The sequence below is a fragment of the Scyliorhinus canicula genome, chromosome 19 (assembly GCF_902713615.1).
Source record: "Scyliorhinus canicula chromosome 19, sScyCan1.1, whole genome shotgun sequence".
Classification (NCBI taxonomy): Eukaryota; Metazoa; Chordata; class Chondrichthyes; order Carcharhiniformes; family Scyliorhinidae; genus Scyliorhinus; species Scyliorhinus canicula.
In genome coordinates, this window is record NC_052164.1 from 19,921,862 (window position 1) to 19,942,909 (window position 21,048).

Below are 21,048 nucleotides of genomic sequence, written 5' to 3' on the forward strand. Positions count from 1 at the left end.
CATCAGAGTGGCAGGACACTAATATAGGGCCACTGCTAGGTTATGCAAATGATAATCCAAATAGAATTTGGATCTATAACCTCTAAGTTAGGGATCCTGAAATGTTGGGGCCTCGGTGTCAAATGCGTCATGGAGCGGCAGTGGCATAGTGAATTGTCACTGGACTAGCAATCCAGAGACCCAGGGTATTGCTCTGGGTTCGAATCCCACCATGGCAGATGGTAACATTTGAATTGAGTAAAAATCTGGAATTTTTTAAAAAATTGAATGAAACCATTAATGTTTTTTGTAAAAACCCACCTGGTTCACTAATGTCCTTTTAGGGGAGGAAATCTGCCGCACTGGCCTGGTCTGCCCTGCATGTGACTCCAGATCCACAGCACTGTGGTTGACGCTTGCATGCCCCCATCAAGGGCAGTTAGGGATGAGCCCAACCAGCATCCCATGAAATAATTTTTTGTCAGTTATTACCATTGATCAGAAACCAAACTGGACTAGACACCATCCAGGACAAAACTGCCATATGGAGCAGGACAGTGGCGCATTGGTTAGCACTGCTGCCTCACGACACCGAGGGCCCAGGTTCAATCCCAGCCCCGGGTCACTGTCCATGTGGCGTGGGTCTCACCCCCACTACCTTAAAAGATGTGCAAGGTAGGTGGATTGGCGAAGTTAAATTGCCCCTTAATTTATAAAAAAAAGGCCTATGTGATTGGCACACCATTCACATTGCATTCACATCCTCTACTACCGATGCACAGTAACAGCAGTGCACATTGACAGCAGTGTGCACCAAATACAAGATGCACTACAGAACTCGCCATGGCTCCTTGGACTGCATCCTCCATATCTGCAATTTTTACCATCTAAAAGGACAAGGGCAGCAGATGCATGGGAATATTGCCACCTACAGACTCCCCTCCAAGCCACTCCCCATCCTGACTTTGAACTATATTGCCATTCCTTTACCGTCGCTGAGTCAAAATCCTGGAACTCCCTTCCTAACAGCACTGTCCGTGTTCCTACAACGCATGGACTGCATAGGTTCAAGGAGATAGCACACCACCACCTTCAAGATCAAAATCTTGGAACCCCCTTCCCAGTAGCAACGTGGGTGTACCTGCACCAGAGGGGCTGCAGAGGTTTAAAAAGGCGCCTCACCACCACCTCATCAAGGATAACCAGGGATGGGTAACAAATACTGGCCTTGCCATCAATACCCACATCCTATGGGAACCTGGATTATAGTTTTGGGGTGCGAGAGATTGAGAGTAGAGAGGTCAGGAGCACAGATTTGACTTCGCAGGAGGGCGGCAGTGTTCAGGTCTGTGGTTTGAAGTGTGTCTATTTCAATGCCAGGAGTATACGAAATAAGGTAGGGAACTGGCAGCATGGGTTGGTACCTGGGACTTCGATGTTGTGGCCATTTCAGAGACATGGATAGAGCAGGGACAGGGATGGTTGTTGCAGGTTCCGGGGTTTAGGTGCTTTAGTAAGGTCAGAGAAGGGGGCAAAAGAGGGGGAGGTGTGGCGCTGCTAGTCAAGGACAGTATTACGGTGGCAGAAAGGATGCAAGATGGGGACTCTTTCTTCCGATGGTAGTATGGGCTGAGGTTAGAAACAGGAAAGGAGAGGTCACACTGCTGGGAGTTTTCTATAGGCCACCTAATAGTTCTAGAGATGTAGAGGAAAGGATGGCGAAGATGATTCTGGAAAAGAGCGAAAGTAACAGGGTAGTTGTTATGGGAGACTTTAACTTTCCTAATATTGACTGGAAAGATATAGTTCGAGTACATTGGATGGGTCGTTCTTTGTACAATGTGTGCAGGAGGGTTTCCTGACACAATATGTTGACAGGCCAACAAGAGGTGAGGCCACTTTGGATTTGTTTTGGGTAATGAACCAGGCCAGGTGTTAGATCTGGAGGTATGTGAACACTTTGGAGACAGTGACCACAATTCGGTGACCTTTACGTAGTGATGGAAAGGGATAAGTATACCCCGCAGGGCAAGAGTTATAGCTGGGGGAAGGGCAATTATGATGCCATTAGACATGACTTAGGATGTGTTGGTGGAGAAGTAGGCTGCAAGGGTTGGGCACACTGGATATGTGGAGCTTGTTCAAGGAACAGCTATTGCATGTTCTTGATAAGTACGTACCAGTCAGGCAGGGAGGAAGGGGTCGAGCGAGGGAACCGTGGTTTACCAAAGAAGTGGAATCTCTTGTTAAGAGGAAGAAAGAGGCCTATGTGAAGATGAGGCGTGAAGTTTCAGTTGGGGCGCTTGATAGTTACAAGGAAGCGAGGAAGGATCTAAAGAGAGAGCTGAGACGAGCAAGGAGGGGACATGAGAAGTCTTTGGCAGTAGGATCAAGGAAACCCAAAAGCTTTCTATAGGTATGTCAGGAATAAAAGAATGACTAGGGTAAGAGTAGGGCCAGTCAAGGACAGTGGTGGGAAGTTGTGTGTGGAGGCTGAGGAGATAAGCGAGATACTAAATGATACTTTTCGTCAGTATTCACTCAAGAAAAGATAATATTGTGGAGGAGAATGCTGAGACCAGGCTATTAGAATAGATGGCATTGAGGTGTGTAGGGAAGAAGTGTTGGCAATTCTGGACAAGGTGAAAATAGATAAGTCCCCGGGGCCGGATGGGATTTATCCTAGGATTCTCTGGGAAGCCAGGGAAGAGATTGCTGAGCCTTTGGCTTTGATTTTTAGGTCATCATTGGCTACAGGAATAGTGCCAGAGGACTGGAGGATAGCAAATGTGGTCCCTTTGTTCAAGAAGGGGAGTAGAGATAACCCCGGTAACTATAGGCCGGTGAGCCTAACGTCTGTGGTGGGTAAAGTCTTGGAGAGGATTATAAAAGATACGATTTATAATCACCTAGATAGGAATAATATGATTAGGGATAGTCAGCATGGTTTTGTGAAGGGTAGGTCATGCCTCACAAACCTTATCGAGTTCTTTGAGAAGGTGACTGAACAGGTAGATGAGGGTAGAGCAGTTGATGTGGTGTATATGGATTTCAGTAAAGCGTTTGATAAGGTTCCCACGGTCGGCTATTGCAGAAAATACGGAGGCTGGGGATTGAGGGTGATTTAGAGATGTGGATCAGAAATTGGCTAGTTGAAAGAAGACAGAGAGTGGTAGTTGATGGGAAATGTTCAGAATGGAGTTCAGTTACGAGTGGCGTACCACAAGGATCTGTTCTGGGGCCGTTGCTGTTTGTCATTTTTATAAATGACCTAGAGGAGGGCGCAGAAGGATGGGTGAGTAAATTTGCAGACGACACTAAAGTCGGTGGAGTTGTAGACAGTGCGGAAGGATGTTGCAGGTTACAGAGGGACATAGATAAGCTGCAGAGCTGGGCTGAGAGGTGGCAAATGGAGTTTAAATGTGGAGAAGTGTGAGGTGATTCACTTTGGAAAGAATAACAGGAATGCGGAATATTTGGCTAATGGTAAAATTCTTGGTAGTGTGGATGAGCAGAGGGATCTCGGTGTCCATGTACATAGATCCCTGAAAGTTGCCACCCAGGTTGATAGGGTTGTGAAGAAGGCCTATGGTGTGTTGGCCTTTATTGGTAGAGGGATTGAGTTCCGGAGCCATGAGGTCATGATGCAGCTGTACCAAACTCTGGTTACGGCCGCATTTGGAGTATTGCGTACAGTCTGGTCGCCTCATTATAGGAAGGACGTGGAAGCTTTGGAACGGGTGCAGAGGAGATTTACCAGGATGTTGCCTGGTATGGAGGGAAAATCTTATGAGGAAAGGCTGATGGACTGAGGTTGTTTCGTTAGAGAGAAGAAGGTTAAGAGGTGACTTAATAGAGGCATACAAAATGATCAGAGGGTTAGATAGGGTGGAACAGCGAGAGCCTTCTCCCGCAGATGGAGGTGGCTAGCACGAGGGGACATAGCCTTAAATTGAGGGGTATAGATATAGGACAGAGGTCAGAGGGTGGGTTTTTACGCAAAGAGTGGTGAGGCCGTTGAATGCCCTACCTGCAACAGTAGTGAACTCGCAACATTGAGGGCATTTAAAAATTTATTGGATAAGCATATGGATGATAAGGGCATAGTGTAGGTTAGATGGCCTTTTGTTTTTTTTTTCCTTGTCGGTGCAACATCGAGGGCCGAAGGGCCTGTACTGCGCTGTATCGTTCTATGTTCTATATGCAAGAAAAATGACAGGACTGACATCTGACTGAGACTGTCTCCCTATTCCACAAGGAAATGTTGGAGAGCAGAGCATGGCCACCTCCAACCTGAGATCGGATTGCATGCATGTTTCTGTTCCCTGGTTGTAATGGTAGGTCGTGAAATGATTTGGGCAGTTGCAGTTAAGTCTTCATAACTCAAAACTACCCACAGCTCAGCACTAATTTGTACAAAATTGCCATTTCACTGAAAAGTCAAAATGATGGCTTTTGTGGGAAATTGAAAAGTGTACACTGCGGAGAGGAAGAAATTCTGAGATTATGGTTAAAGTATTGTGGTGCTTTTCATGTCTTGTTTTAGGCTCTTGATCTGCCACTTCCTTTTTCTCTTTTGCAGAATATAATAAATGTAACAAACTACAACTTCTACAGCATCAGTATTACTGATCTCAATGTGCAGATTGTGTTTTTAATGAAGTCCTTGGAACTGTCAACATCAAAAACACTACAGTTTTCAGGCTTTGGGAGGCGGCCAGGTAATGAATATGGCCCCATCACCTTGGATGCTATGGTGGATTGGTTTCTTTATTGTTTTTTAATTGCGATGTCAATCATAATTTCAACAGGTTATATACTAAAGCAGCATAAGGACATGACCATGTAAAAATTGCATCCACTAATATCACTTATTTCCAGCCTCACTAGTTATTGCTTGCTTGCATTCAGCTCTATCTCCGTGTCTTGTTGAAGCAGATGTGGCAAGCTTTACAGAACTAAATAGTAGTGTTTACAGTGAAGGTTCCCAGGTCCGTGCTGCATGGTCATTTTTAGCACGATGTAAATAATAAAATCAAAGTACTGTAGAAATCTGAATATAAACAAAAGTGCTGGTAGTGTAATGGAAGTCTGTGACTTACTGCTGCAGATATGATTCCTCTTCAGCTCCATGTCTGTTGATTGCACAAGAAGTGCAACAGGAAACTGGTGTCAAAGGCATCCCCCCAAACAATGGCTGCCTTTCCATCAGGCAAATATTAGCAATTTCTAAGGCAACTTGAGCATGCAATGTGTTCTATCATAGCAAATACCCTACACATATTGGAGGTTGGAGCCACAGCAGGACTGATTAGGAAGAAAAGTTAGATGTCAACTAATAAATTATAAGTAGACGTTTGAAGATCAGGAAGATCCTTGTTACTAATACATTTTAAGTTTGCTTTCTGCTTTTCTAATATAGACCAGATGCACAGAAATAAACCTTACGAATTATTGAGAATCACTAATTAATGAGTCCCACACATAACTAATTCAGCATGCACAGGTTATCACTGATACATTGCTGACACAGATGTAGGGAAGACATCACTATGCAACAAGATTCCTTCTGCTGCTACCAGAATTAACCAACGTTTCAAATTCATTAATTTCCTTTAGCAGTTCAAACGCCTGAATGAATTCATCAATGTTGGTGAGATTTGTAGGTAACTGATCATTCTTATTAATAAACAATTTATTGAGGTAGTTTTGGCTTTTAAAAGTTACAGACATCATCAGAAAGGAAGCAAAAAGGCAAAAATGTGCAAACATCCACGTACTTTCAATACTTCCACGTAACATATTGCACAAGCCCGCTCCCTCCCACCGGTACTACCCGCCATATTTTCCCTCCTACTCTACTCTAACCCCCCCCCGTGACGCTCACTCTCCCGCAAAGAAGTCAATAAATGGTTGCACCTCCGGGTGAACCCTGCACAGAAACCCTCAAGGAGAACTTGATTTTTTCCATCCCAGGAAACTCGACATGTCCGCAAGCCACCACTCCGTCTTCGGGGGCTTTGAGTCCCTCCACGCCAATAATATTCGTCGCCGGGCTATCAGGGAAGCAAAGGCCAGCACATCGGCCTCTTTCTCCCCCTGGACGCCCGGGTCTTCCGAAACCCCAAAAATTGCCACCCCTGGGCTCATCACCACCCTTGTTTTTATCACCTGGGACATGACCCCCGCAAATCCCTCCCAGTACCCCCTCAGTCAGGGCATGCCCAAAACATGTGAACATGGTTCGCTGGTCCTCCCGCGCACCTGGCGCATTTGTCCTCTATCCCGAAAAATTTGCTCATCCGAGCCACCGTCATAGGGGCCCGGTGAGCGACCTTAAATTGGATCAGCCGAGCCTAGCACATGTCGCGGTCGAGTTTACCCTACTCAGGGCCTCTGCCCACAGCCCACCTCCATTTCCCCGCCTAGCTCCTCCTCCCATTTAAGTTTCAGTTCCTCTGTCTGGGACCCTTCCTCCCTCATGAGCACCTTATAAATACCCGAGACTCTACCCTCCCCTTCATCCCTCCCAGAGACTATTCTGTCTAGGATCCCCATTGGTGGGAGGCGCGGGAAAGATGGGACCTGTCACGAACAAAGTCCCGCAACTGTAGGTATCTAAAATCATTTCCCCTTACCACCCAAATTTCTCCTCCAAGCTCCTCAAACTCGCGAAGCTCCCTTCCAGGAACATATCACCCACCCTTCCCGCCCCTGCTCGCCGCCATACTCGGAACCCCCATCCATACTGCCGGGGGCAAACCGATGGTTGTCGCAGATTGGCGCCCAGACAGACAGCCCCATATCCCCCACATGCCTCTCACTGGCCCATATCCGCAGGGTCGCCACCACTACGGGCTGGTGGTGTACTTGGCCGGCGGCAGCGGTAGAGGAGCCGTGACCAGGGCTTCCAAAACTGGAGCCCTGCACTAAGCCGCCTCCACCGCTCCAAATAGACCCGTACCCACCATCCACTTCCTTATCATAGCGATGTTGGCCGCCCAGTAATAATGACAGACTCGGCAAAGCCAGCCCTCCCTCGCTGCGGTTCCTCTCCACATCGCCTTTTACCGCGGAGACTTTCCCGCCAGACAAAGCTCATGATCAGCCCGTTAACTCTTTTGAAGAAGGACTGTGGGATAAAGATCGGGGCACTGAAAAATAAACAAAAATCGAGGGAGGATTGTCATCTTTACAGTCTGCACCCTCCCTGCCAGCGACAGCGGGAGTGCATCCATCTCCGAAAACTCTCCCTTCATTTGCTCCACCACCCTGGCCAAATTTAACTTATGCAGCCTGCCCCAGTCTCGTGCCACCTGGATTCCCAAATACCGGAAATTTCTCAACCAGCCTAAACGGTAGCCCTCTCAATCTATTCTCCTGGCCCCTTGCCTGGACCACAAACATTTCACTCTTGACCGTATTTAATTTGTATCTGAGAACGGGCCGAACTCCCTCAGCATTCCCAGTATAGTCCCATCCCGGCCACTGGGTCCGACACGTACAGGAGCAGGTCGTCTGCATAAAGAGAAACCCTGTGTTCAACCCCGCCCCTCACCATCCCTTCCAACCTCTGCGGCTCTCAGCGCCATCGCCAGCGGTCTATGGCCAGCGCAAAACAGCAGCGGGGAGAGCGGGCAGCCCTGCCTGGTCCCTCGGTACAACCTAAAGTACTCCGACACTTCTCTGTTGGTCCTGACGCTGGCCCTCGGGGCCTGATATAATAATTTGATCCAATCCACCAATCCCTCCCCGAACCCAAACCGTCCGAGCACCTCCATAGATAGTCCACTCCACCGGTCAAAGGCCTTCTCGGGTCCATTGCCACCACTACCTCCACCTCTCTACCCGCCGGGGCATCATTATCACGTTGAGCAATCTCCTCAGATTGGCCGCCAGCTGCCGACCTTTCACGAACCCAGTTTGATCCCCCCAATCACCTCCGGTACACAGTCCTCCATTCTCCACGCCAGTACCTTTGCCAGGAGCTTGGCGTTACATTAATCAGGGAGATTGGCCTGTAGGACCCGCACACCTCCGGGTCTTTACCCCGCTTCAATATCAGAGATATGGTGGCTTGTGACATTGTCGGCGGCAGGGTCCCTCTGTCCCTTGCCTCATTGAAAACCCTCGCCAAGACCGGGCCCACCCAGCTCAGAGAACTTCCTATAAAACTCTACTGGGTATCCATCCGGCCCCGGGGACTTCCCCGACTGCATGGCCTTTAGGCCCCCAATACCTCCTCTACTCTAATCGGGGCGCCCAGCTCTTCCACTTGCCCCCCCCAACTGTTGGGAATGTTAACCCATCCAGAAACCTTTTCATCCCTCGGTTCTTCCGGCGGCTCCGAAGTATACAGCTTACGATAGAGTCCGGACCCTATTCAATTCTGCCGGATCCTCACTTTGCGCCCCCCCTCGTCCCTCACTCTACCTATTCCCTGGCGCCTCCCTCCTCCTGGATTGTGCGCTAACAGTCTGCTAGCCTTTCCCATACTCGTACACCACTCCCTCGCCTTCCTAAGCTGTTCCACGGCCTGCTCGTGGATAGTGCCCCAGTTCCGCCTGTAGCCTCCGCCTTTCCCTGAGTAAAACCTCCCCCGGGGATCCGCGTGCTCTTCATCTATCCGGCCCATTTCCCTGACCAATCTATCCATCTCTGCCCGGTCTGCCTTGGCTTTGTGGGCCCCAATTGAAATCAGCCCCCCGAACTACTGCCTTTAGCGCCTCCCACACGGTCACCGCTGAGACCTCCCCAGTGTCATTCACCTGCAGGTAATTTTTTATACATTTCCGAAGCCTCTCGCAGATCCCCTCCTCCGACAGCAGTCCCACATCTAGCCTCCATTGCGGGCGTTGATAACCGCTCCCCGAACTGCAGGTCCACCCAATGCGGGGCATGGTCTGAAATGGTAATTGCTGAGTATTCCGTGTTCTTTACCTCCCCCATACAGTCCCTGCTTATTACAAAGAAATCTATCCTGGAATATACTTTATGGACGTGAGAGTAAAACGAGTAGCCCCTTCCTGTTGGCTGTCCCTCTCTCCAGGGGTCCACTGCCCCATTTGCCCCATAAACCCTTTCAGCTCCTTGCCATTGCTGAGAGTTACCCGTTCTGGGACACGACCGATCCAAAGTCGGGTCAAGGACCATGTTAAAGTCCCCTCCATTATAGCTTGCGAGAATCCAAGTCCGGGATCTTCCCCAGCACTCTTTTAATAAGTCCACGTCATCCCAGTTCGGGGCATATATATTCACCAGCACCACCCTCTCCCCTCCAGTCTGCCCCGTACCATCAGGTATCTGCCCCACTGTCTGCAGATATGCCCTCTGCCTCAAATTGCACGCGCTTGTTGATCATGATGCCACCCCTCTGGACTTCGAGTCCAAGTCCGAGTGGAAGACCTGGCTAATCCAGCCTTCCTTAGCCTGGTCTGGTCTGACATTTCAGATGGTCTCCTGCAACATAATTACGTCCGCCCTCAGGGCCCGCAAGTGCGCGAACACCGGCCCTCTTAACCGGCCCATCAGTCCCTTGACGTTCCAGGTGATCAGCCTGGTCGGGGGGCACCATCCCACCCCCCCACCCCCCCCCCCCCCCCCCCCCCCCCCCCCCCCCCACCCCCACCCCACCCCCACCCCCCCCCCCCCCCCCCCCCCCCCCCCCCCCCCCCCCCCCCCCCCCCCCCCCCCCCCCCCCCCCCCCACCCCGCCGGTCAGCCATAGCCTTTCTCGGGCCGGCCCCTGACCCGTGCGTCGCGCCATTCCTGGCCCGCCCTTTGGCTGCCTCCACCCTCGACCTCCTTTCCAGTGCCTATTTCAAGTCCCTCTCCCGTCAGCAGAACAACCCCCCCCTCCCCTAACCCCATCCCCCGATACCCCCACCCCCGCCATCTACTGGCTGTAACTTCCCCCCCCATCTGACTTCCTTGACTAGCCAATCTGCTAGCCCGGTGACTCAACACTCCGGCGCCTTCCTGTCCCATTCCCCTTGTTCCCCCGTCCTCCTCCCCCCCCCACTGGGGCAAGCCGGTTCCAGTGTCTTCCACGAGCTGCACAAAAAGCCCAAACAGGGAAAAAAAACATAAAAAGGGAAAAAACCACAGAAAAAAGAGAAAAAGCACATAAATGTCCATGCACAAAGGAAAGAGTCTCAAATGTTCCGCTTGGCCCCTTTGGCCCAGCAAACCGTTGAGCAGCGGTCCAGGCACATTCGGCGTTCCTTCCCACAAAAATCCTCGGGCCCTAACTCGCGTCCTTGGGGCCTCCTTTCGGGACCAGCCCCAGGTCCCTCACAAAATCCATCGCTTCTTCGGGCTCGGAGAAGTAGTGGTGTTGACCCTGGTGCGTGACCCATAGCCGGGCTGGGAACAGCAGACCAAACTTCACGTGCTTCTTGAACAGCACCTCCTTGACATTCTTAAAGGCTGCTCGCCGCCGAGCCACCTCCTGGCTTAGATCCTGATAAATGCGGAGAACACTGTTGTTCCACGTGCTGCTCCTGGCGCTCTTTGCCCACTGCAGCACCCGCTCCTTGTCCACGAACCTGTGGAACCTAATCACCATCGGGCGGGGGGGTCCGCCCGGCCGCCCTGCCTTGCCTGCACTCTGTGTGCCCCCTCCAGCTCCAGCGGTCGTGGAAAGGCTTCGGCTCCCATCAGCTGCTTCAGCAGGTCTGCTACAAACGCTGCAGCATCAGCTCCCTCCGCCCCCTCCGGGAGGCCGACCATCCTCAGATTGTTCCTGCGGACTCTATTCTCCAGCTCCTCCACTCTGTCCAGCAGTCTTCTCTGCCGCTCTTTCAGGCCGTCCACTTCTACCGCTGCAACCGTTTGCGCATCCGCCTGCTCCTCCACCGCCTCTCCCAGCTCCTTAACTTTCACATCCTGGGCGTCCATCCTCTGGTTCAGCTGATCCACCGCTTTCTGGATTGGGTCCAAGCTGTCCCGCTTCAGCGCTTCAAAACTGGACTTCATTACTGGAGCATGTTATCCAGCGCCAACTGGATTGCTGAGTCCGGGGTCCGTGTGTTCCGCCATCTTAGGTCCCAGGTAATTTTCTTCAGGTCCTTGTCTCTGTCCCTTTTTCTCCTTCTTCTTCTGCCTTCTGGAATCCCGCTGTTCCATATGCCGCAGCCCGCTCCTCAGCGCCTTCGCTGCCGCTTTCCTTTGCCCAGCACCTTAAATTTTTCCCCCCTCCTGGGCATCTGAAGTGGGTCCAAGCTGTCCCTCCTCAGCAACTCCAAACTTTTTTTTCCCTTTGTCCTGGAGGAAGGAAGGTCCGTGGGTCCGCCATCTTACCCTTCAGGTCAGCTTCTTCCTTGCCTCCGTCTCTCTCTTTTTTCCTCACCTGCTGGCCTCCCACACTTTCATTTTCTGCAGCCCGCTCTCCTCTTCTATTCCCGGCAGCCTTTCTGCCGCCTCCGTGGTCCCGCTATCGCGGGGAAACAGCTGTTCAGGCCCGCCGGAGTGAGAGCCCACCGAATGTGCGGCTCACTCGGACATCGCCGCCACCGGAAGTCGTAACTGATCATTCTTAACCACAGCCACTGATAAGTCCATTTACACACACTTCTTTTGCCATTTATGTTTTACTGTCTCATGTGCTATGGAATGTCCTATTATATCTTTTTCTATTTTTCAGATTTTCTATGAGGTGACTGCTGTGCTGGATGATCTAGGCATGTAGTAAGTATTATAATGGCAATTGTGTTTCGTAATTGACTGACCAAAACAATGGGACGGTAGCGGTTTAACAGCAACATTTTCCATTTCATTCCACAGAGGCCCAGGCTAATGCTCTGATAACACGGGTTCAATTCCCACCACAGCAACTGATGGAATTTAAATTCAATTAATAAAATTTTGGAATAAAAAGCTGGGGCGAGATCCAGTTGCTGCGCTGCTCCTGAAAAGCAGCTAGGCCATGAGACCCCGCTCCCGGATCTACCCGGCTAGCAACACCTCTCGCGAAACGTTACAATGTAAATCACACCCATTGTGGGCAGGATCACCTTTTGGCAAATCAGTATATTGGACCGAGGCAGCTAGTCTCACTTTAATGTGCAGATTCCCAAGGTACCTGATGCTTTGGGACTCATTCCCTTTGCCTCAGAGACCTCGGGTGAGCACCGTTCAGCACTGATCCCCACAAACACGGACCAGACGGAATGGCACTTGTGGGGGTCTCCCAGGAGATCGGAGTCCCTCAGCTGCATGCCCTTTGGGCTGTGTGGTGCCCTAGCACTTCTGGTGCCACCTGGGCACCTTAGCAGTGCCAGTCTGGCCCTCTGGCAGTGCCACTTGGGTGCCAGCCTGGCATGGGCACTGCCAGGTTGATACTGCCAAGGTGCCATGCTGGCATTTCATGCATCCGCGCGATCGGGGTGCTTGGCGTGGATGTTACAGTGGGGGCGAGATCCTACCATAGTGTATTTGGGCTGGGAGGGGGTTAGGGATCGCTTCGGAGTTTCTCTCGCTACAGCGGGGAGTTCTGGCGAACGGAGCTCCCCACTTACAAAACGGGGCTATTTGTAGCATCAGCTATGCGTTCTCTGCTGAGGCCCCTTATGCAACATGAGTCACGTTGTGTAGCTATGTGTTTCTTGGCACTGCGAATGCTGGGAAACAAGCGGCTAAATGCACTCGATAGGGCACTTTGTTCCCATTTAGTTGAATCGAGCCCTAGTCTCAGTAATAGTGACCATCCATCAATTGTCGTAAAAACCCATCTGGTTCACTAAGGTTCTTTTAGGAAAGAAAATCAGGGCAGCACGGTGGCGTCGTGGATTAGCCCTGCTGTCTCCTGGCGCCGAGGTCACCAGGTTCAATCCCGGCTCTGGGTCACTGTCCATGTGGAGTTTGCACATTCTCCCCGTGTTTGTGGGTTTTGCCCCCACAATCCAAAGATGTGCAGGGTAGGTGGATTGGACAAGCTAAATTGCCCCTTAATTGGAGAAATGAATTGGGCACTCTAAATTTATTTTAAAAAAAGGAAAGGAAATCTGCTGTCCTTACCCAGTCTTGACTAGATATGTCTCCAGACCCACAGCAATCTGCTTGACTCTTAAATGCCCTCTATAATGGTCCAGCAAGCATTCAGTTGTATCATAATTCTACAAAGTCTAAAAAGAATGAGGCCACCTGGAATCGACCTCGGCATTGAAAATGACAAAGGCAAACTCAGCCATGTCAACCCTGCAGTGTCCTCTTACTAAATCGGGGGCTTCCCACAGATTAGTCGAGCATCAATCTGACATAGTCGTACTCAGAAAAGTCTACCTTGCATACAACATCCCAGATACCACAGTCACCATCCTTAGATAGTCCAATTCCACCACCCAGAGGTGGTGGCGCCAGTGGTATACAGTCAGGAGAGAGTTGACCTGGGAGTCCTCCATTAATTCCAGATCCCATTAAATCTCATGGGATTCAAGCCAAACCGGGTATGGAAACCTGTTTATTACCCACCGACCACCCTCCCTCAGCTGATGTGGAACACCAATTGGAAAAATACTGACGGTTGCAAGGGCACTGAATGTACTCTGGGTGGAGGACTTGTGTCCTTCAGCAAGAATGGCTCATTAGCACCACTACTGACAAGCTGGATAAGTCAAACAGGAAAAAGGGCGAGGGAACCAAAAAGGAAACAACCTACTTGACTTCATTCTCACCAATCGGGTCACAGATGCATCTGTCCGTGGCAGTATTGGTCAGACTGAACATCACAGTCTTTGTGGAGACAAAGTCCCAGCCTTCACATAAAGGATACCCTCCATCATGTTGTGGCACTAGCACTGAAGTGAGTTAGATATTGAACAGATCTAACATCTCAAGGGTCTTCGTGAGACGTGGTCCCATCAGCAGCAGCTGAATTGTATTCAATGACAATTTGTAATCTCGTGGCCAAGCATATCCTCCACTCTATTGTTACCATCAGAGGATCAATCCTGGTTCAATGAAGAGTGCAGGGGGTCATGCCAGAAGCAGGACCAGGCATACCAAAACTTGAGGTGTCAACCTGGTGAAGTTACAATACAAGGCTATATGCATAACAAACAGTGGAACATGATAGATAGAGCTAAGCAATCCCACAGCCATCGGATCAAATCAAGGCTCTGCAGTCCTGCCACGTCCAGTCATGAATGGTGGTGGACAATTGAACAAGTAACTGGAGGAAGCTCCAGAAACATTCTGATCCTCAATGATGGGGAGCCTAGAACATCAGTGCAGAAGACAACAAGGCTTATGCATTTGCAACCATCTTCAGCGAGAAGTGCAGTGTGGATTATCCATCTCAACTTCCAGCACCACTTGTTCTTCAGTCAATATGATTCACTCCACTTGATGTCAAGAAACGACTATGACTATGCTTACTGCAACAGCTATGATCTTTTGACAACATCTGGCAATAGAACTGAAGACTTGTGCTGCAGAACTTGCTGCGCAGCTGCAACACTGGGCTCTACCTAGCAATTTAGAAAATTGCCCAGGTATATCCTGTCTATAAAAAGCAGGACAAACCCAACCCAACCAATTACCTCTCAATCATCAGTGAATTAATCACCAGCACTGCCAAGTGTCTCTTACTCAGCAATTACCTGCTTTGTGCTCAGTTTGGGATCCACCAGGGCTGCACAGTTCCTGATCTCATTGCATCCTTAGTCCAAACATGGACAACAGAATTAAATCAACAGGTTAGGTGAGAGTGACTGCCCTTGACATCAAGGCAGCATTTAACAGTGGCATCAAGGAATCCTAGCAAAACTGTCATTGGAAATCAGGGGGAAACTCTCCACTGGTTGGCGTCATACCTAGCACGAAGGAAAATTGTTGTGGTTGTTGGATGTCAATCATCTAAGTCTAAGGACATTATTGTAGGAGTTTCTCAGGGTAGTGTCATAACCCCAACCATCTTCAGCTGCTTCATCAGTGACCTACTTTCCATCATAAGGTCAGAAGGGGGGATCTTCACTGATAATTGCACAATGTTCAGCATCATTTGCAACCGAAGCAGTCGATGTCCATCTGCAGCAAGACCTGAACAACATTCCAGTTTGGGCTGATAAGTAACAAGTAACATTCATGCCATACAAGTACCAGATAATGATCATCTCAAAGGAAAATCTAACCATCACCCCATGATTTAACATCCTGAGGCTTACCATTTGAGCAAAACTGAACTGGACTAGCCATGTAAATACTGTGGCTACAAGACCAGGTTAAAAGGCTGGGATCTCTGCAGAGAGCAACTCGCCTCCTGCCTCCCCAATGCCTGTCCACCATCTACAAGGCACAAGCAGGAGTGTGGTTGAATACTCCCCACTAAACCTGAATGAGTGCAGCTCCAAAAACACTCAAATTCAAAACCATCCAGGACAAAGCAACCACTTTGATCGTCTGTCCCACCACCACAGTGGCTGCAGTGTCCACCACCGATAAGATGCACTGTACAACTCACTAATGCTCCTTCGACAATACTTCAAGAGCCATGATCTCTACCACCTAGAGGGACAAGGGCAGCAGATGCATAAGAATACCACCACCTGCAAGTTTTCTTCCTAGTTGACACACCATCCTGACTTGGAACTATATCACTGTTTCTTCTGTCACTGAGTCAAAATCCTGTAACTTTTCCTAACAGCACAGTGGCTGTACCTACACAATAGTGACTCAGCACCACCGTACATCTTTGAGGACAATTAGGGATATGCAACCAGCTAGCGATACCCCATCACCTGACAAATAAGGGAAACCTGAACAATAATGTCACCTAAATATGAGTGTGCCAACAATATAAATAACACAGGTGGTGGTAACAGAAAGCGTTGTATTTATCTAATGTCTCAAGTCTTCAGGAAGTTCCAGAGTGCTTCATAACCAAGTACGTTCAAAGTGTAGTCTCTGTTATTTTGTGAGAAAATAGAGAAGTCAGGGTGCAGTAAAATCATGCGGTGGTGAGATGAATCACAAGTTAATCTGTTATGTTGGTTGAAGGTTGAATATTGGCCAGGATACCAGGGGAACTCACTGCTGCTCTCTGCTGCTCTTAAAACAAGTACCATAGGACCTTTTATGTCTTTTGAAAATACAGATGGAACATTGGTTTTAACATTGCATCCGAGGGCAGCACAGTGGCGCAGTGGTTAGCATTGCTGCCTCACGGTGCTGAGGTCCCAGGTCTGATACTGGCTCTGGGCCACTGTCTGTGTGGAGTTTGCACATTCTTCCCGTGTTTGCGTGGGTTTTTCCCCCACAACACGAGATGTGCAGGGTTAGGTGGATTGGCCACGCCAAACTGCCCCTTAATTGGAAAAAATGAATTGGGTACTCTGAATTTATATTTTAAAAAAACATTGCATCCAAATAACACTTGTCTCTGACAACTGCTCAGTACTACATGGATCTGACTGCGTAGAAAAAGTACCTAACTTTGTACTGGGGTTTTAACCACAAGCTTCTGATTCTGTCAGTGCAGATGGGATTTGGTTTAATATTGCATCCAAATAACACTGCTTCTGACAACCACTCAGTACTACATGGGCCTGACTGTGTAGAATATGTGCCGAACTTTGTACTGGAGTTTTAACCACAAGCTTCTGATTCAGGTGAAAATATTAACTGGGCCAAGCTGACACATTTGTGATTCATTTTTAGAGGATGTCTAAGGCAACTATAATAAATTTTGCTCCTACTTTTTGGATACCCTAAACACTATTGCATCTTCCAACTTTTTCACCTCCCTCCTTAGGGTGATGTCTGGTGATGAGGCACATTGCTACATCTTCCAGATCAAACATAGTGGGTGTTCTTCATTGTGTGAACCCTAGACAGTGGGGAGGATATTCCACATGCCCCCATGGTGTGTTTATCAGCGACGGGAGGTGGACTGCCATTTGCCAGCGGCAGGATCTTCTGGTCGCGCTGCTGTCAGTGGGATTTCCTGTTGAATCCACCCCATGCCGCTGGGAAATCCGTGACGATGGTTCGCCATCGACTGGACCAGAAGATCCAACTGGCAGAAAATCCCCCTCAGTGACAGCATTAATGGTACAAAGAAGCATTTAAAGTCAGTGGTATCTCGGAAATATTATTTATGGTGAAAGATCAATTATTTGGTGGCACCACAACAATATACAAATGGAGATATTAATAAGTACTGTTATGCATGTCAGAGAATCTGTAATTTTTTTTTCCTTTTGTCTTTAAGCCATTACTGCACAATGCCTGAAATCAAAGTACACAATATTGTGATCTCAATACAGTAAGTACTGTAAAATTAGGCCTTTTCCTTGGTAGAATCTGAATGCAGAATTTAACCCCAAGTAAATGAGCCTGTAATTCACTTTTTTTAACCAGAACCCCTATTTTCTTCACCAAAGTAAAAGCAAAATACTGTGAATGCTTGAATCTGAAACAAAAACAGAAAATGCAAGTAAAACTCAGGTCTGACAACATTAGAGCTCTTATACCCTCCACATGCAGCCAGCCCTGCTGAGTTTTTCCAGCATTTTCTCTTTTTGTCCCTATTTCCTTCCCTTTGCGGAGCATATGTTCTGTACATCCCATTTCGAAGGGAGAAATGGATGGTCTAATTCACAAACTTGTATTTGTGATCCCTCCTGTCATGAAAAATGGGATATTTTGTTCTTCACAAGCACATTGTTTCTGTGCAATGGTGACTCCCTTAACCAAAACCAGACCATTTGATTTTTTTTTTGTTGTGGCTTCCGCATAAGCTTGATGATTGGAAGAAAAGGTCTCATCCTGGAGTAGTGCTTTAAAATACTGTTGTGTACATGTGTCATTACAGTCCCATTCCCATCCGGTCCACTTTGCACAAGCAATCTGACCTTTTGTGTGGTACTAAGAATATGCTGTTCCTTCCAGCTTCAAACTGGGCTGAAAGTTACAGCCTCAGCATAACCCCCTACCCAGAAATTTGTTCTAGTTTCAGTCACATTCTTCTTGTCGCCAAATATAATTGCACTTTGAGAAGCTGCTGCTACCAGCCAGTCACTTTAAAGCAAATGCACTTGTGCAAGCAAGTTATTTAAACCTAGATCTGTTAAGTGTAGAAATAGCTGAACTGCAGGCACCTCTGATGGCTGAAATGGATCAGCGAAGTAAATGCAGCTTCAGCTTTCCTAAAATGTGTGAAAATAATAGCAGGAAACAGCTGAGAGTTTTTTTGATTTATTCTTCTCCATCTTTTCCAGAGCAACGGTGACAGCTTGGTATTTGTCACACTCTGAACAAGTCTCCTTCAATGCCTACCAATATGTTGACTGTGGCTCCAACACCACCCATCTTCACAGCCCCTACTACCCTTCGCAGGGCAACCATTTGCAAGATCTGCTCAGTTAGCGGGAATGGTGTTAGTGCCCTTTACAGTAAAGGCTTCCAGCATGGCACAAACACTTCCTCCTGTGTGTGTAGATATTGTGTTCCTGGACTGATGAGACAATCCATCAGCCAGTTATGCACTCGTCTGCCTGATTATTTTATAGTGCTTTGTGTGGCAATGTCACCCTTGTAGAGGAGTACATTAATTTGGGATATTGAGCATGTAATGGTGATTTGCTAATCTGACAGTTCTGGTGAACTACCAGAGCAGGAAGGTGAATAAATTTATCTGGGGCGTGAGCAGGGGCAGAACTGTGAACTGATGTTTGTTAATCTGTTTCAGATATAATAGCTGCACTTTACATGGCCTCCAAATTTAAATGTATGATCCCTTAAATAAGTCACCATTCGTTCATTAGACTGTTGCCTCCTATTAGAAGAGCTAAGAAGACAGAGAAAACTTATTTTGTGCAACATCTGTAAACATCCCTCTAGCTAACACCTGGGAGGTTTTTGTGCATTTATAGATCATGAAGATTGAAATTCATATAAAGATACATATATGTAGAATTATCAAAAGTATTTAGATTATAAAAGGCAGGATATGCACGATGGAGTGATGGAATATGCAAAATAATTTATCAAGCAAAGTCAGATATGCAACACTTTGGTTTGGAACATTCAGATTTCATTTTTGGTGTATTCCAGAAAGTTGCATTGTTTAATACGTTTCTACCACTGTGTGACTCTGAAAATTAAAGCTAATTTTAATATATTTTATATAAAATATTCAGTGCAAGCCCTATATTGTTCAGTGGGTAAATGCTTTGTGTGTTGTGGCACTGGGTCACACTGGTCACAATGATCCCATTTTTGGCCCTTGCTTTGTTCTGACTTGGATGATCTCAGTTTGGAAAGAGGAGGTAAAAGATTAAAGTGTACGGTTTGGCTTAATGTCCCCGGGCTAGGGCAGGAAAAGTAAGACCATGGTTCCCGCTCCAGATTGTGAATGCTGGGGAAGTTTAAGATTGGGCTCAACTGTGATACTCCCTATTGAACTGGTTACAGGCGTGAACTGATGGCCCACACATGACCATGGGACCATACCACAGCATAATGCCATCAGGAAGAATGCTGGAGAGGAATGTTTTTTAAAAAGCAAGCCTGATTGTGTAGATAAATGCTTAGCCATATTGTTCAGCCAGTTCAAGGTGTCCCCAGTCCATGAGCACTAAAGTAGTTTTGAGTGTGACCATATCTTAGCCGTACAGAGCAAATTAGTCTATTTTAAAAGCCTTACATTTATTATTGTAGTTAATAGTAGCAGTTCAATATAATGTTCTCCCTTGTAGTACATTGGGGAGAGCACATTAACATTTTCCATTTGTGTGCACACTTCAAGTACTTTTGGGGGCAGGGGGAATGGTAATTAGCACATAAGGTACTGTAATGTTCCATCCATATCATAATCACAATTTTAACACATTCTAAATGCAGTTGGTAATCCCTGCTGAAATGTTTTTAATCCTAGGGGATTTAAAGTTATTTAAAGCAGGATATTGTTCTGGCCCCAAACCAATCCACACAGATCCCAAACAATTCTTGTCCAAGGTGTATTTTAGTGGGTGTACGAGAAGAATATTACCATACATGGTTCTCAAGAGTAGTTGCTGCCCATTGGATTGAATTTGCTGAAGAGAAACATTTTGTAAACTTACTTTGTCACTTCAGATGTGTCTTCACCAGTAATGACCATGTTAGAAACTAATTGGCTTGGGCAGGATTTGCTTCCATCAAATTTGCGCACAAAGCACCAAATGCTTTTACTGCGGTTCTACATGTTTCGCCAAATAGAGTTTGCAAATATATGTGAAATCTTTTGCATTTATGTCCAGTCACCATTTTGTTCATTATTCAATGTTTCAGCCACTTTGAACATTGCTTCCTGAATGCATCACCAACAGTTGTAAAGTTGTCTCATGTCAGTATTTCTAGATTTAAAGAATCATTCTCTGCATTCCATGTTTCAGGCCCAAATATAATCTTGCCATATCCATGGTTCAGTTATAAATTAGTTTTGCAGCTGAACTCCCTGTCCAATCATATTATGGGTTTGGTAGCATCATTTTCTGTTGCTTGCAATGGAAGTATAAAATCGAGTGGTGGACAAGGCTTTCTTCGAGGAAGACCTGTGCAAATAGATTCTGTGGGACTTAATCCCAGTGTAGAGTTTTGTTACATGTAACTGTAGGTCCCAGAAAAGTCACTTAATGTTATAGTTCAAACCTATGGCCATCTGTTTTGCTGAGATTGTAACCAACATAGTTGTATTAAAGCCTGATTAAACCAATCTAATCTGTCCCCTGTGATGGTCTTTGTTGATTGCTGATTTGAATGGCACGTAAGGGCTACATTTATGGCATCTCTCGACATATCAGATTATCACAGAACCAATGATTTTAAAGGAGCAAAAATTGTGGGCACATCAGATATGTGTTGGTGGTATACCAGGATGAGCTGTGATGTGAATCCTTAAAAGTTATCCCATGTCTCTGATACTTTAAATTGTGTGTTTGTTAAAGCTAGCAAACATTGGGTCAGAGGAGATGTGGGAGGACAAGATATACGAGAGCAGCTGGCACTTGTGGAATGAGTCAGAATTTTCAGTAAATTGAAGGAGAGACGAGGAAGTATTTGAGAACTTGCTTGTGTACGCATACTAACA

The 21,048-nt window shown here is 47.5% G+C and overlaps 1 protein-coding gene across 1 annotated transcript in view; it reads left to right on the top strand.

The window, feature by feature from the left end:
• The window catches only part of tmem106a (transmembrane protein 106A), a 34,993-nt gene extending 14,309 nt beyond the window's left edge, over window positions 1-20,684 (top strand). Inside the window, 6 exon segments of the mRNA XM_038779020.1 lie at window positions 4,562-4,628; window positions 4,631-4,681; window positions 4,684-4,700; window positions 11,623-11,666; window positions 17,188-17,241; window positions 18,197-20,684. Of these exon segments, the coding sequence (XP_038634948.1) occupies window positions 4,562-4,628; window positions 4,631-4,681; window positions 4,684-4,700; window positions 11,623-11,666; window positions 17,188-17,241; window positions 18,197-18,344 (381 nt within the window). The 3' untranslated portion in view covers window positions 18,345-20,684.
• Window positions 20,685-21,048: the final 364 nt, after the last annotated feature.